At 48.3% G+C, this 16,320-nt stretch overlaps 1 protein-coding gene across 1 annotated transcript; it reads right to left on the bottom strand.

The window, feature by feature from the left end:
* Positions 1-96: 96 nt before the first annotated feature.
* B0H65DRAFT_585134 (proteasome stabiliser-domain-containing protein) lies at positions 97-6,506 on the bottom strand. Its single transcript, XM_062830915.1, has 2 exons — positions 6,006-6,506; positions 97-5,933 (listed from the first exon to the last, which is right to left on the bottom strand). The coding sequence occupies exons 1-2, from the start codon at positions 6,171-6,173 to the stop codon at positions 564-566; spliced, it is 5,538 nt and encodes a 1,845-aa protein (XP_062686857.1). The 5' UTR covers positions 6,174-6,506; the 3' UTR covers positions 97-563.
* Positions 6,507-16,320: the final 9,814 nt, after the last annotated feature.

Genomic DNA, 16,320 nt, shown 5'->3' with positions numbered 1-16,320 from the left:
GACTATTCTGCGGTATTAAAGACAAACGGCATGCACTGTGAATGAAACCTTTTTCCTTCTTCAAGATCGAGACGTCAAAAGGTTTCCCAAGGCGCCCAAGCTGGTGACGCAAGAGGGACGCTGTCACACTGTCCTTCTCTGGTATGTCCCTCGGCCACTGTGCCTGCCGCCATAGGCCCTGCAGTGGCCTTGGCAACTCTACGAGTCAGCACGCCGGTCTAGGCTGGGAATTCAGAGTTAGGGTTATACGTGAGACTCCGAGCAGGCAACCTTCATCCACAACAACCTGCATCTGGGGTCCAGGAATTTGGGATTTAGGAATAGCGAGTGACCAAGGTTCGAGATGTGGAGATGTTAATTAAGGAGACAAGTTGAACTCCCGACCCTGGGTCCCCATTACTGGGTTTCCCATTCACCGGCAGTTCCTTCCAGTATTTCTAGACTGCCTATTCCGGTACAACTACAACATCAAGCCCATCATCCGTCGTCTTTCCACCCGTATCATACTTTCCTAGCCAACACTTCCAAGAATTCGACACTAGGGGTGTTGTCCACAAAAGTCCCTAATCAAGAAGAATCAAACACGCCTTCCACTTCTGCTGTACCTCCAACGAACGCTCCTCAGTCGACGCCTTCACAACCTCCTCCTTGATTTCCGACAAGGCATTACCACTCGCATGCTTGGGAAGCTTCCCCACCACCACAGCCGCCATGGTAGCCTTGGCCCTCAGCAGCCTCTGGTCTTCCGTTCCCGTATCAGCCTTGTCAAGATCCAAGGTCGCCAAATACCATTGGAGGACCTGGGGATCTGGAGACCCAGCTCCCTCCTCTCCTCCCTTGATAGCTGCCTCCAGCAACTCCAAAACACATCCATACCAGAACACCCTCCTGATGGCATCAAACGGGGCCTGGCCGATGTAAGGTTTCTTGAAATCCGGCTTCTTCGCGTTTTCCTCCAGCGCAAGCGCAATCTCCTTCAACTGTCCCATGGCATCCTCCTGCATCTTTGCACGATTGTACCCCTTGGCCACAGCTTCCATAGCCGCCCACGCCGTCTGGCTCTTCGGATCCAGTCCCCTCGCCTTATTGTTGATATTTGCCTTGTCGTCAACATCCATGGCGTCTTCGTCCACGGTCATGTCCAAATACGGCGTGACGATCTCCGTGATGGTCGGCAGCATCGTCAAGTCGTCTCTTGCTGCTGCGAACTTCCACAGGCAGCGGAAGGCATAGGGTCGGTAATCGTTATTGTTCCTCTTGGCCTCGCGAACGGCGATCTTCTTCAGCTGCTCCCCGAAGGAGGCGTCTTTCTGCCAGATCACCTTGCTTTTGCTGACAAAGTCAGGGAACGGCTCGAGGAGCTTTTCTTTGCCTGGGAACGTCTTGATGGCCAATGCCTTGTCATAGACGGGCCACAAGGTCTTGAGGTTCTCGACGTTGACTTGGCCCGTGACATCGCTGGCCTTGGTGATGCCTGCGACAGCAGACGCGATCGCGAGAGCGCCCGCATGCTTGAGGGCCCATTGTGCCGTGTTCAGTGATTGCTGAACAAGCTCGACGATCTCGGACACGTACCTAGCAACGCTAAGGCTGCTTCCGGCGTGCTTATCCCAGACTTCCTCGAATTCCTTCCGGACATAGTCGTCTGTATCGTGCTTTCCGAGGTACGCAAAAGGCAGAAGCTTGCCCTCAAGTGCGTTGAAATGGTCGGGAGAAATCTTCGAAAGAGCCAACACGGCATCAGCAACCTTCTGTCGTCTAGCCTCGTCCTCCGATTCAAGGTAGAGCTTCAAAAGCCTATCCGAGAAATGCAGCTTTGCCTCGTCTGGACAGCCGCGGATAATGTACGCTGCAGCACGCGCGTAACCCTGGCTGACCTCGTCGTTTCGATCCAGCACCTGTTTCTCCATGAGTTGCAGGAATCGGGCTGAGTACGGCTTGAAGTCAACGGTATGTCGAGTTGCCAGAGTAGATAGAACGCGACTGCAGCCGATCTTGGTAGGCATTCCAATGGCTGTCTTGATGGCCTCTTCGAGGGCCGGCGCGAGTTCCACCATGACGTCTGCGTCAACCGTCCTGAGACTGCTCTCGATTGCCTCAGTGATCGGGCTCTGAGACACCGCTGAGCTCCGGAGTTTGTCGATCTTGTCTCTGTCATCTTCTCCAGCTCGTTGGTAGTAGTAGTTGACAACATCAGCCTCGAGCGTACTAAGGCTTCCGAGGAGATTTGAGACGATGGTGGCAATGTAAGGGTTGAGTGCTTTCCCACCCTTCTTGCAGATCTTGATGACGGTGTGGGTAGCAAAGTACTTGACTTCCTTCACTCCACTCTCGATTCCTTTGTCCGAAAGTAAGAATGGCAAAGCCTCGTTCATCATTGCTCTGGCAGACGCAGTGTTGCCGGACTCTTCCAACTGGCGGACCAGTGTTGTTGAAAGAGCAATGCAAAGGTGCAAGGCAGCATTTCTCACAGTACCCTTAACATCATCGAGGACCTTGAGGGCCGCCATCCAGATGTCCTTGTAGTACTGCTCGTACTTTTGGAAGGGTCGTCCGCCGACCAGGTCGGAGATAGCAGCACAGCTCGCCTCGCGGACTCTCCATTCCTTGCCAAGGATGCACTTGAGCAGATCCTTCATGATAGCATCGAAATGCGTCTCAATAACGGCATTGGAATCCTTGACCAGGGCCTTCCAAATATCGTTCATGGACTTTTGCACGTTCGGGTTGGGGTCAAATCGGTACCGATACAGCTTCGGGTACAATTTTGGGTCGACCTCTGACTCGGAGAGAATGTTGCTCAGCCCGAAACGACCAAAGGCAGATCGGGTGGACCATGTGGCAGCGTTCGTCGCCAAGGACATGAACTTGTAGACCAGACTTTGATCGCCCACCTCATTCGCAAGGCTGACGATATCTTTGTACGAGGTGACGGACTTGCCGTCGCCAGTCGGGAGCGCACCGGCCTCGAAGAGCTCTGTTTCTTCATCCACCTTGAGCTGCGGACCGGATCCAGTAAACGACGACACGAGATCGCGTACAAGATCACCCTTGAGCGCCGAATCTCCCTTTTCATATACGAGGGAGAGACCTCTGGATGCAGTCTCCTGGACCAGTTCATCGCGCGCACTGAGCAAGCGCATGAATGCTACCTGGCATTCGCGTAGCCTGGACTGAATCTCTTCAAGATGAGCACAGTACTGAATGATGCAGAAGAGCCAGATACCGGAGGCCTTGAGCAGAGATGGCTTGGTGTTCTTGCAGTCGGTAAGCAGCTTTTCCAACACCGTGGTAATCCGACCAGATCGCTTGGGTATGCGGTACGAATCTCCGCTGGCTTCAACATTCAGCGTAAGCTGGACGACCTCAGAGTCCCAGCAGGCAATGGCGGCTGTGATGGCTTCGCCAACAGTGAAATGCACCTCTGCCTGTCTCAGCTCATAGAGAGCAAATAGTTTCTCCAGGATGAGCGCAACAAGATCATTGCCCTGTTCATCAGATGAGGTTTCCGCAGAAGGTAAAGACATTGTGAGTCGCCCAAGGGCAGTGATAGCCTTCTCATTACCCTTCTTGGCAAGGAGTACTAAGGGGTCAATAAAGTCTTTGGAAATCGTATCCTTGTCCACATCAGGAAGTACGCGGATGCCCGCCGTCCAGAGCTGGCTATAGGCCTCTATCAGAGCCTCCTGGGTTGAGAGCGTGCGGGAGGATACCGAATCAAGGGTGGGGAACACGTCGCCAAGGTCACTGCTGACGTTGCTGTCCTTGTCTGTAGAGTAGTACACTGATCTGGAGATGAGATGCGCAAGTGCATTGAACGCTCCTTCGACTGCATTGAGCTCCGACCCAACGGCTGTCTTGAGGTTCTTGGCGATGTCAGCCAACGTAGCCTTGGACTTGTTGATAGATGCCGGGCTGTTAGCCGGATGAGCGGCGAGGATGCCAAATGCCGAGCATGCAAGGGGGCGGATCTCCCGCTTGTTGGAAGTGATGAGCGACAGCAATTCCACAGCACGAGGAACCAATGGCGCGAGGATCCTGCTCGGAGTGAAAGAAGCAAGTTCTACGAAAGAACGTGCACATCCCTCTGCAATCTCGGTGTCCTCTAGGAGCATGCCGTCAAAGGCCGAACGGAGGAGGCAGAAGATGGCTTCACTATGCTCGCTGGAGGCCAGGTAATCGCGGATGGCACGCCGGGTCTTGAGATCCGAGTGTACAGTTGCACTCAACTGGCGCTCCCAGCCCGGTTCAATGGTGAAGTCTTTTAATGCAGTGAGGAAGAGAGTCAGCTTGCAATAATCGACAGCAACAGGAAAGGCCCGAATACACTGTCCTGGGAAGTTGCCAAAGGATGACCCGTTGTCGATATCCATATCGGCGTCGGGTTTGCCACCGTATGATATGGTTTTTGTGAAGAAGGTAATCACCATATCGTGCCAGGCCGGCAGCGTTTTAGATTTTTCATCATTGGCGTAGTACGTCCAAGGGTCTAATCCCTTTTGACCCTCTTCAACAACGTCACTCCGCTCATCCCGCCGGCCAGCTACTGCAAGGATGTCGACCCATCGTGCGTATATATCGGAAAACGGCAAGCATTGGTTGGCCCATTTTGTTGCAGCGTGGCGAGAACTCCGAACAATGTTGCCTTCTTCGGTCTTGACCATTGACTCCAGGATCAAAGCATGAAGCTGTTCAGACACGCCGGGGTTATGAGGTGGTTTGAAGTTTGCTGCAAGACTGGAGAGAGCGGCGTCAATGTTGACAACGACGTCCGCAGTGGGATCTTCGCAGAGAGATTTGAACAGCCATTGGGCCAAAACCATACGCTCTGTGTCGGACATGGCCGTGCCTTTTGCGAGGACGCCAATAGTCTCGTAGGCCCTGGAGCGCAGCGTATTGTCGTCGAGGGACTGTCGTTCAGGGTTAGGCCAGCCTTGAGCCTCGACGAACTCCCGGAGCAGTGTGACAAGTAAGGACCTGATCTTGGAGAATTCCGGTTTGTTGGCGCCTATGCGGGCGACCCAGTTGATGAACTCAAACAAGGCCCGATGCACCTTGGTGAGTTCAAGCCCGGACGATGAAGCAGACGATGGTGGCCCATCGACTTGCATAGCATCTGGACTCTCTCTTTGAGTGGCCACATCTAGACGGAAAGCTGCTAGGATCTCGTCGGTAAAGGTGGTAGATATTTCCGACTTGCTCAACAGGCCAAGAATACGTATCCTGTACGGAGCGGGTAGTCTTGAGTGAGCCTCAAAGAGCTGGTGAACGATCTCTCGGTCTTCTAGTGACACTTTGCTTCTCTTGAGCATATCATCGCCAACACCGGCGAGGCGGAAATCGGAGCTCGAGGCAGCATAGATGGCCGGGAGGAAACGTTCTTGGTCCGTGAAAGCACCGCTGGCGAGGAAGTTGACGGCTTGGATTCGACTCTCGGGCAAGCTGAGACCGGACTCGGCAGGATTCCAAGTCTCGGGTTTGTTCAGTGTGAGGAAAGGGACATCCGACTGGGCCAGCCCAGGGGAAATCGTAGAGCCTTGTGCAGTTATACGCAACAATAGCAGCTTTCCCAACCAGTCGGCGACAAACTCGGCATCTTTGGGATCCTGGAGGCCTATTTGTTCCCGGAGAGTTTCGTCCTCCTTGCTTCCCCTGGGCGGCAGCTTGAAGTCACGAAGACAACGGAGGAAGACGTTGAACAAGCCGGCTCTTGAAGCGCTCACATCCGAACCGATACCAGGGAGGATCTTGGGGATGAGCTCTCGACGTTCTACCAGGCCTAGTCTGACGATACTGTGCTGTATGAAGACAAGATCGAAGTGCTTGATAAGTTGTGACTCTGTGGCCTTGTATTGGTCAAGCAAAGCGGCGACGGGGAGTACAATGCTGGGTTGTTTGATGAAAGTGGTAAGCCTTTGGCATACTTGTACGACCTGCGGACATGGCAATGTGAGCTTTCACGCGGGTTGGATCTCTCAAGACGGACGCGACCTATGATGACGGACCTTGTTGCGGACTGAAGCATAGTCGCTGCCGACTTTCAGGAGTAAGGGCGGCAGGAATGTTTTGAGGAGCTGCTGTAGCTTCTCTTCATTGTTGGCCACGGCGAGAATGCGAAAGTCCACCTTTTCTACAAGGTCAAGCTCTCTTTGTTCGGTTGATGAGGTCGCCATACTGAACTATTTGCTGTAAATTACAATAATGTCGTTGCTGGTTCTGGAGATGATGGGAGTCGGATGAAGGCTTCACCCAAGGATGTGCCAGTCGCAATCGCAAAAAATCCGTGAGATGCAGTTGAAGAGGGCAATGCGCGTGTGCGAGAAGGTATCTGGAGAATAACAGTCAAATTAAGATGGTGAGGTGAATTACACTATTAGGCAGGTATCGCCACGTTCTAATTCCTCGTCAGCCAGCTGTGCCTGGCGATCTTCGTGTGGTATGGTGGTATCTCTATGCTTCGATAGTTGTCGGTTGGCTCACTTCATCATCGTGGTGGATGACAACTGACAACCAGGGGCACTCCTGACCGGACGAGCTGGTCGCTGGCAGGCACAACAAATGCCCACGCGAGCTGGCAGGTACCTTGGAGGTACGTACCGCAACCCCGCCGTGGATGACTAATCAGGATTGGCGGCTTAGGACGTGGGGCACGGGCCGACAGCAGCTGCCCAACCCGGGCCTGCCGATTGGACCACTGCTCGGGCAAGCTTCAGACAGACGGAAGTCCCAACCAGCACTTCACACAAACCAAATCAATTCAAATCTAGGGTCTAATTTGAATTATTTAGGGTATTTTAAAGTCAGATTTACTTTATTAACGGTATATTTGAATTAATTTACTAGGATTTGCTTCGGGTTATTATTTTTCCAGTATATATTATTATTCTGGCTATATAACTAATTACTACCCGCTACCCTCTATTATAATAAACCCCCATTTTCACAGCCAATTCTTACATAAAATAATACGTTCAATAATCATATACAACTAACTATATCTCTATTAACTAATTACTAACTTCATTTTACTAAATACCCTCTCCGCTTCTAAAAATATCGCTAATATTGTTAATATATCGATAACTATACGTAACAATATTAAGAAGCAGTATTATTAGCGATAGTATAACCACTACAATACTAAGTCGACGACGAAGTCCTTCTCCATTATACATATAGCGAAGTACGACTCCAACTCACTAAAATTAGCCTTATCCCTAGAGGAATTAAAAAAATCGTCTTCAAAGATATACTCCCGACGACGTACCTTTCTTTCTATATAGTATAAATTCGGAATTAATTCTTAATAATTATCACAATACTATTCTAAAAAAATCTCTTTAAACGTTTCAACTAAACCTACTCCCTTTATTACTCTATAATATAAATAAAAAGTTCGCTTACGTTTAATAAAATATAATAATATCGCTATTTAATAAAATTAACTCTCTTCAAATAACCCTACGTACTTAGCCAACTTAATTATTGCTAAATTGATATTCTCGCGGATAAAGCGATTACTATCGTCCCTAAAATTAAAACGAAGCGTTTTATCTTGCTAGTAAAACTATTACTATTACTATTAAGGGCGGGGTTAATTTTATAAGGCATTTCTAAATCGAAATAAATCGATTTCCTAATTTCAATACTAGGCGGGTAAATTACGAGACCGATATAGCTACTAAAGGGTAAACCTAACTACTTTATTAATTTAAAGAGTAATAAATTTACTAAACGGTTAGCATCGGAGTAAAATATTTAAATTACCGTTGAACGGTTCAATTTCGAAACGGGTATAGTATATAAATTGCTACCTTTTAAATTCCTTTATTAATTTCTTTAATTCTAGAAGAATATTACTAAAATTGGGTTATTTACCCTTAAACCGCTTTATAAATTCTTTAACTTTAAAATTATAGTATCTACGGTACTCAATACAACCTAATTATTTAAATTTAATTTATGCAATTACTTCCCCTACAATTAATTACTACATATTAAATACTAGTAATTTAATACCGGTCGTAAGCGGATAGCGCGCTCGATCATATTATACTAAGAATTCTAACGAATCGAATTATTTTAAAGGAGGGTAAGATTCTTATCATTATTGTTGACGTAAATATTTCTAAATTCTATAATTCAATCTGGTATTATATTGCTAACCGTTAATTTATGGAAATTCGCTTTCCTCTATAATAATTATTTAATAAAGACGACAAGATTATAGAGCTTACTAAAAGCATTTCGCTTCCTCTAATACACTAATAATATTACCTCCTCCTCTTTTAATATAACGGAATCGAATTCTTAATTAATAGAATCAAAGATATTACCTTTAAGAAAGGCCTTCGCTACCAAATTAAAAATATAACCTAAATAACGTACGCGACAGTCCGCTACGTCTATTTTGTCGCCGAAACCCAATATATATTTAACTACTTTATTATTCGAATCGGTATTATCGGCTTGAAAAAAACCTAATTTATTACAAATATTATACTTATTAATTATATCGTTAATAATAACGCCTATTTACTCTAATTAATTAAAAATTATTTTACTATATTATCTACCGGGGTCTATCGGATCTTATTAATATTATTACCGATATAATAACTTTTAATATAGAGTATTATAATTAAGCAAATCCGCGGTACATTAAATACGTCAGCGTAGTATACAACGACGGCGAATATTACGTAATTATTCGGTAAAATCTAGAAATTAAAAGAGAAATAGACTTTATAATAGGTTATAATAATCTATTTTCGTAGACGGGATTTATTTTTATTAAACCGATTCTCTAACTATTTTCCTATTATTATCGAACTTTCAAGAAAGATAACCTTAATAACAGCGGGGTTTATTATATAAAATAAATTACAAAAGTCAAAATTTTCGACAATCGCAAAGCCTATATTAAAAAAAATAACGAAATTGATAAAACGATTTTTTTTTAATATTCTCGCTAGCAGCTACTACAATAATCTAAAAACTAGGTTAAGAGTAATGCGGGAAACCCCGCTCAGGCCGATATGTGCTATAGCGCTGCGTTAACGCGGCAGGTAGTCGCCGCTTGCTTAACGTAGGTAGGGTATATAAGAGACCCCAAATTGACGCAAATAATCTAGGAGAACTCTCCCCTCATCATTATTATCACGATGGACAATAAATTAAATCAATCCATCTACGCCAATTTCTATATATTAATGGTAGTTGTAATTTATTCAATTAATCTATTTAAAATTAAAGATCGATACCGGCGTTAAACTCCCAATTTAAACGGCTAGCGTCAATTAATTCATATTAATAACCAATTAAAATAACCTATCCTTATATCGACCCCTATCGATCATATAACTATCCTATTACTAAAATGATATATTACTTCAAATTAGCAACGCATATTTTAAATAAACGGTAAAGGAATTAACCAAATAAATTATAAAATTTAGCGGACGCGGAATTAGATTACTAAGGAAATTTTAATGCTTCGTTAAATAATTGTAAAGTTATAACAGCGTCGGTTAATATAATCGTTAATTCGCTTAAATAATTAAATTAAGATATAGTAAATCTAGTAATCTAATACGTATTATTATTAAAATTAATTCGGTAAATTAAATACTAACGATTTTAATTGATAAGGGAGGTAGGGGGAAGCGAGACAATAAGAGAGGAAGGGAGGGGATATAATAATAAAAATACTAAAATTTCCTACAATATACTAGAATATTACAGTTTCTATACTAATATACGAAGTTTCTTCGATCGGTTATACAATATTTACACCTGACTGCCTATAGTAAAAATCATAGTACATGCACCAGAGAGGTATATTACTACAGAAATCTTATGCCTTTGACAAAACAAACACGCAAATCTAATAAATCAAATCTGACTTCAAAATTGCTTTGTTAGAGACCTCGATTTGAATTATTTACACCCATGGTGGTTTGCTTTGATTGTATACGGTTTGAATTGTGTGAAGCGCTGGTCCCAACTGCCAACTGAATTCAATGGAGGAAAGGTCGACCAAACATCCTCAACGCCGACATTGGACGGAAGATCACGACTACCTTCCATGACAGTAGAGGCCATCTCGAGATATTTTTCGACGATTTTCTTGCTTGAAAGTCAAACAATACATCGCTCGCACCTAGTTGGCTTCAGTCGCAAAAAAATGACCACGCTCCCAGTCTTCCTGACGAGATGCTCCTGGTGGCTTGTTGCCTGAGCTCTTTTCCACAAACATGAAAAGACCATGTCAAGCAAGCCACTCAAAATGCCATCCCGCTTTCTTCTGACCGTGGACTTACATATTCTTTACCTTGCCAACCCTTCGTTGGATCTTGATCGACCATCTCCCCGAACCCACGCCTTCGGTGTTAAGCCTGCCTGTTTCTTCTGGTGAGCATCCATGCTATTCCATGTGAGGCACGTGTTCACCGGCTTGAGTTGCGCGCCCCATGGCAAGCTGTTCTCAGTCCTTGGAGGTAGGCAGCCTGATGATTAGGTATGCCCGTTACCAGCGACGAAAATATTGCTGCGCTGCTTCAACCTTATCAATCTGACGCTGAATGTGCCCAGTTGAGGTGGGCGCCTACTGGGCGCACACCGGTTTTGGATCCTCTCCATGATCAAAAACTTGGGAGTGTGAACTTGCAGCTTGTTCTGTATGAGCGTACATCACAAGGTGGCAAGCGCACCTTGTTTGTCATGTCTACTGCCCGTCGACCTTCCCAAGAAGACACTTGTCTGGCTTGTGGTCTCGGTGAGCAATGCTAGTGAACCGGAGTGCCACGTTGAAGGCGATATGCCACGGCTGCTTTCGTGCTTTATCTTCATGTATTAAGCTGACAATCTTCCCTGGATGTTTCAGAGTGACAGCTAACTAAACCGGCCAACCTCTTCATAGCTCGTGCCGACAGGCAGTGCTGGGCACTTTATCTTCCGGTTTTCATCCACGCCGTTACGGGTACCGCGGGCCACACCTACACGCGCTGAATCGGATAAGGTTGGTACATCTCAACATCCAAGCCTCCTTCACTTCCCCGAGGCCCCAACACCAAAGGCATGACTCAAGCAAGTTTGCCTCAACAACATCGGGTCACAGTCGTTATGCCCGTTAGTGGTGTGATGCGTTTCGGATTCCAGATTGTGGCTACATATCATCTCTGCCGCAGTTGCTGGACTGTTCGCTGCGAACAGTCGAGATATCAAGGAACGTAGCATGGCCACGCGGATAAGAAAAGTTGAGGCATACATTGCCAGCATTGTGGTCACTTGAATCCACGTCCAAGATATGCTTCTCGGACGTGGCGGTTAAGCTCTGCCATTATTGGCTGTAAATGCCGATTGAGGTAACTGTAGATCCGGGGAAGGTTGTATCGCACACCAAACAGTGTGGTCTGGGACGATTCATGACTACCTACTCTCGCAGACAACCCTTTCTTTCCGTTCTCGTCGAGGAAAACTATCACCTTTCATCCTGAACGGGGATGCCGGACGAGAAGAATCCCATCCAACAGATCTGGATGGGTTGAGCAATGTTTAACCTTGTGTGCCCAGTCGTTAATGTAACGGGCAGAAGGCATCTCGGGGTTAAAGAATGGGGATTGTCATTGATCGTTCGGCACATGGGGACAAAACCCACCAGTCAGCAAAAAGTACCTGGCTAGATCGGTGTACATACATACGACAAATCGCTAGTGACAGGCGGCGCCGCGTGGCTACTGGAGATGCACGACATTCAGGCTCTGGAACCTTTGGAGAAGCATCTTTTCCACACCCCTTTTGCCCTGTCAACGTGGAATCTCCATCCCTTGATTCGTCCACCTGCTTCAGAGCAACACGTTTTTTTTGCGACTCGCACTGGTTAGGGGGTCCATTCAGATCCCTACCGGCATCTCCACAAGATTCGTGGTATCGTTTCTCTCCCTCCTGGTAATCACGCTGCCACTGTCCTACCGGAAGCAGCCCTGGAGTTTTTCCAAAGAAGTGTAAAGCAGACCAAACTTATACTTCCGAGTTTGAAGTGCTTTGTGACAGAAGGGGTCTATTGCACTTTCCACCACCGGCACCAAAGGCATCTGGTTAACAGGGGCAGAATACGTGCGCAGACTAACCTAGTTCAGTCTGACGACCACTTCCTCTCCATCACAGCGCCCGATGATCACGAATCGTCTCATCTGCTTCCTTATCACCGAATGAACTTGAAGCTGCAATTTGCCACAGAGACGGCTAGGCCTGACTCCCGGCTCTCCCTCCCACGTACATAGACATGGAGCGCACTGACTAGAGGAAGGTACCAGGAGATGTTGTAGACTTGGGGCGCTCAAGGTACCGGTAGCCAGAAATCCGGAAGCTCGAAGCAAGCAACTACCATGTGTGATTCACTGTTTTCACAGCTGGCAGCAGCGTTTCCATGGTGTCGAGGGGTGTGCATATAGACCGGGCCTCGATTATATGCGTGTGCTAGTGCGGACATGTTGAGAGCGATTCCGTCATATCTGACCATGTTTACGCCCAAGGGACAGACATGATGCTACAGACCGTTCCATCGTTCAGAAAACGGACGTCTTCCAGCCGTATCCTTGAGGACTGCTATGCATTGTGAGTGTCGGATGGGAGAGGGCTTGCACCGGCTCTCACAGCCGCCGGGACCCATTATGCTAGGTTCTCCCAATTTCGGACTCCGATGGGCGGGTGTCCGAAGATTTCGAGTTCCTGCCCGGGTTGAAGTGGGAATTGCACTGCAGGAAGCCATACTGGATGTTGAGGCCGTGGGAAGAGCGCTTTGCGTCGTACCTACCGGCTCTGAGAAATGTCTTTTACTCATCCCGGTCCACGTTAGCTCTTTCCCTACGCAATTGGTGATCTGCACTAACAAGATGCAAGTTCATGCAAGTCACTTCAGCGGATCATGGTACCTAACGGACATGGCAAAACCGGCCGTGCGACAAAGTACACCTTGGTCTCGGGTACATCCGCATATGATAGTATCATCAATGCGCTAGAACGCGGTCATGGCGTCGGCCTCCCCCTCCCTTCCCCACCATGCCCACCATCGCGGCTTGTGCCAGGATCCTCGTTAGCGGCGTAAAGAAGACTTCGCTGCAGGTAGTAACAAACCGGACATCAGCGGGCAAAAACATGGCGGATACAGTAGACACCCGCTGCGGGTGAAAATCTGCTCTGGGGCTGGTCGGTCCCCGCGTCGGACGATACATCGGCGCACGGTAATATACACGACAGAAAGCGAGGAGCGGCGCGGTCTTTCCCAGTTTTTACGTTTTTTTAGCTTTGCTCTGCCCGAAAACTTAAAACTCCACCACATTTTATTCCTCGTCCTCTTTTTTCACCTTTTCTACACTTATGTAGCAAGCACCCCCTCCACCTTTCTTCCCCATCTGCTTTCCGCTCTTCACTTCTCTTTCATTGGAGTCGTCTGCGTTTGCTTTGCCGTGTGTGGTGCACATCTCCCGAGGTTTTCATTCCTGCCTTACTCGCACCAAAAGTCCTCTTGGCTTTCGGCTTTCTTCGATTATTTCTCTCGTGCTTTGCGGTTGTTTTCCTGTACCGCCAGCAAACCCCAAAGTCGTCGTTAGCGTCGTGACAAGGTCCGTATTCCATCCCCCTCCTGCTGGTGCCTGTCGACGCCATGCTGAACTGGCGGCTCCCATAGCAATTGGTCCTGTCCCTCCCTCCAGTTGGAAAAACACGCAAGGACACTGCTCAGCTTCCAGTGCTGTTAAAGAGTAAGTTCAACTACTTGACTATGTCTTGCTTCCAACCCGGTCTCGTTTCCCCTTCTCCCCGTGCTCGCAAGCTCCGTGTGCCGTGGCAAGCGATATCCTGTTCGTCGGCGTGGCGCCCGGCGAAGCTCGGCTATTATGTGACTGTTCCCAAGCTCTCTGGCAAAGAGCTATAGGGCATCTACCGGATTGGCCCATCCAACAAACCACTTCGATTACACGCGATTCGAAGACACGAGCACTCCTTCAGAGGTCCAAGGGTTCCCGAACTGCACTTCCCTCTCCGTCCTCCGACGTCATCCCGAGCTCCGATCTCCCAGACCTCGTTACGCTACCCACACGGGCACGCTGCGACGCTGCCTCGATAGAATACTACGTCCCAAAGCGAGAGATGGAAAACAATGAATGAAACCGGAGGCCCTTGATAATCGAGGAGGGAGGAAAACAAAAACATGATACGTGGAGATCGGTGGGCTACGTCGAGGACCTCACATGCCAAGAGATCTTTCTGTGTGTTCTCAGGAAGAATGGGTCTTTGGATAGTCCGTTGGAGGAATTCGTGGTGCCCACGCCCTCTCTCAGATCCTTTGCTGCAGCGATCATCTCGTTGGCCTTATCCGTGGGCAGGCAGCGAAGACTCATATCCCGGCTACCAACATCTACACTCCAGTCGGCGAGACTTTCTACCTCCCAAGTCTCCAACGATCTCTTCGCGGCCTACACGTTCCAGGCTTGGGCCACAACGGGACGCCTGCCACTCGGCGTGTGAGACGGTGCACGGGCGGGCTTTCAAAGAGATGGATCAAGAATGGGACTCAACGCTATCTACATCTCCAAGGCCCACGGCAAGGAGATGGGCAAGTGGTCGATCTTGACGCCGCTATGCCGCACCCTCCGATACCAGGTTCTTTCGTCTTCCGTGGCCCACGACGAGCTTGGCTCAGCAGTGGCTCTAAGATGATTCAAGTGGTTGATCCGCCAGTGGCCGGCCTGGCCAGACCCACGCAAGTGCTGAGACCGTGTGCAAAGGACTTACTTTGCATAATCCGAGCAAACATTGAAGTTGGGATGACAGAGTTGCCAACGGATGCCGCCTTCATCTTGCACGGACCGGCCTATATAAGCTATCTCGTATGTTTACTAATGCTCCGACTTTCGCAGGTCTCCGCTGTTCTTTGTCTTTCGTCCGGAAATCTTGCCGGATACAGGTAACCACCATCTTCTCGTCTTCACAGTTTGTCGTCTCATCACGGCCAACTCGTTCGTCATAGTACGTTCTTGTTAGGCGTAACGGTACTCTAAGTAGCGCTCGATCCGACTGCAGCTCAACATATTGCTTGTTGAGTCCACTTCCGCCCGACACCGGTGAGTGTCTGCCTCCTTCCCTCCTGTGTTTGTACTTCCTTTTCATCCCATGTGGTGAGCACTTGAGCACATTAGGTGTTTCGCATTCTGGGCCTCTGCATGTTGGCAGAATCCTATTGCGTCACAGACGGCCTTATTGTGTGTCTCTGCCTTAGAAAGATCAGGCAGCTCATTCTGGGTGTCGGGGTATAAATTGTCTCCTCGAGAGTCCTTCTGGCCCGGATCGTCTCCTTCTCACAACACTCGTCAAAGCTAACAAGATGAGACGTATTCAGAGACGCGTCACGCACTTGCGGCACATAGCGCTTACACCTAAAACTCGCAGCAACACGCTCGCCGAGTTAAGCAACTTGTAAGTGTAGATCTTGTTGTTTATCCCCGGCCCTTGCTATCCCAGTTTTCCTGCCATCTTCCCAGCTGCTTGCGCGTGCTGCGGGCGCGCTTGCGCAGTCTGGCAAGAGGGTTTTGTCTGGACTCGGCCGAGTGACTGAGCAGTGCCCACATCTTTGGCAAAATATCGGGACCGCAAAGCATTACTCGAAAATTTCTCCACTCTGGCAAACTTCCATCCTTGTCCTTCACTCGCAGTTCCTGCCTTTGAGTTCTACGTACCCTACCCTATCTACTACTACCGCCTTCCACCTGCCCTGACCTCTGCCTTACCTTCCACTCTTCCACCTCAGCAACCCTTGCCTTGCGCAACCAACTTGCTGTCGACGTGGTAAGGCCTCACTTTGCACCTTTCACCACTTCTTTTTCTTCTCAAGAAGAATACCCTCGCGGTTTTCGTCCTTGGATCTCCCCCGCCCCGCGTTCTTTTTCGGGTACGTTTGTTCATCTCCAGGACAACAGCCCAGAGTTCGGACAAGGACGAGTCCAGTCGCTGCCCAGCCGTCTACACTTCTTGCCATCTCACTCCAAGCTTTGCGCTTATATCTGCCTTCCTACCTTGCCCATACCCACTTTCCCCCAGCTTCCTTCATTGTTCCCGTGGCAACAATCCCCTCTCTTATCTTTCTACTTTGGACCCTTCTGCCAGCAGTCACACACGTCTTTCATCTTCCCCGCTTCGTCTTATACCTCATCATTCCTTTTTCGATCTTCTGTCGCATCAGCCTCACCACAAATGTCACCTGTCGCCGAGATCTCATGCTCTCGTGTCGCTTCCTGAACTAGACTGACAGCGCAAAGGATC

Source organism: Neurospora tetraspora, assembly GCF_033439725.1.
Source record: "Neurospora tetraspora strain CBS 560.94 chromosome Unknown B0H65scaffold_1, whole genome shotgun sequence".
In the NCBI taxonomy this organism is placed as follows: domain Eukaryota; kingdom Fungi; phylum Ascomycota; class Sordariomycetes; order Sordariales; family Sordariaceae; genus Neurospora; species Neurospora tetraspora.
This window is presented reverse-complemented; position numbering and strand designations above follow the sequence as displayed.

Bases quoted from the DNA above. Each gene is read 5' to 3' on its own strand.
- B0H65DRAFT_585134 (XM_062830915.1), bottom strand. From the start codon at position 6,173: ATGGCGACCTCATCAACCGAACAAAGAGAGCTTGACCTTGTAGAAAAG. The intron at 5,934-6,005 runs GTCCGTCATCAT...CCATGTCCGCAG, and splicing joins ATGCTTCAGTCCGCAACAAG to GTCGTACAAGTATGCCAAAG.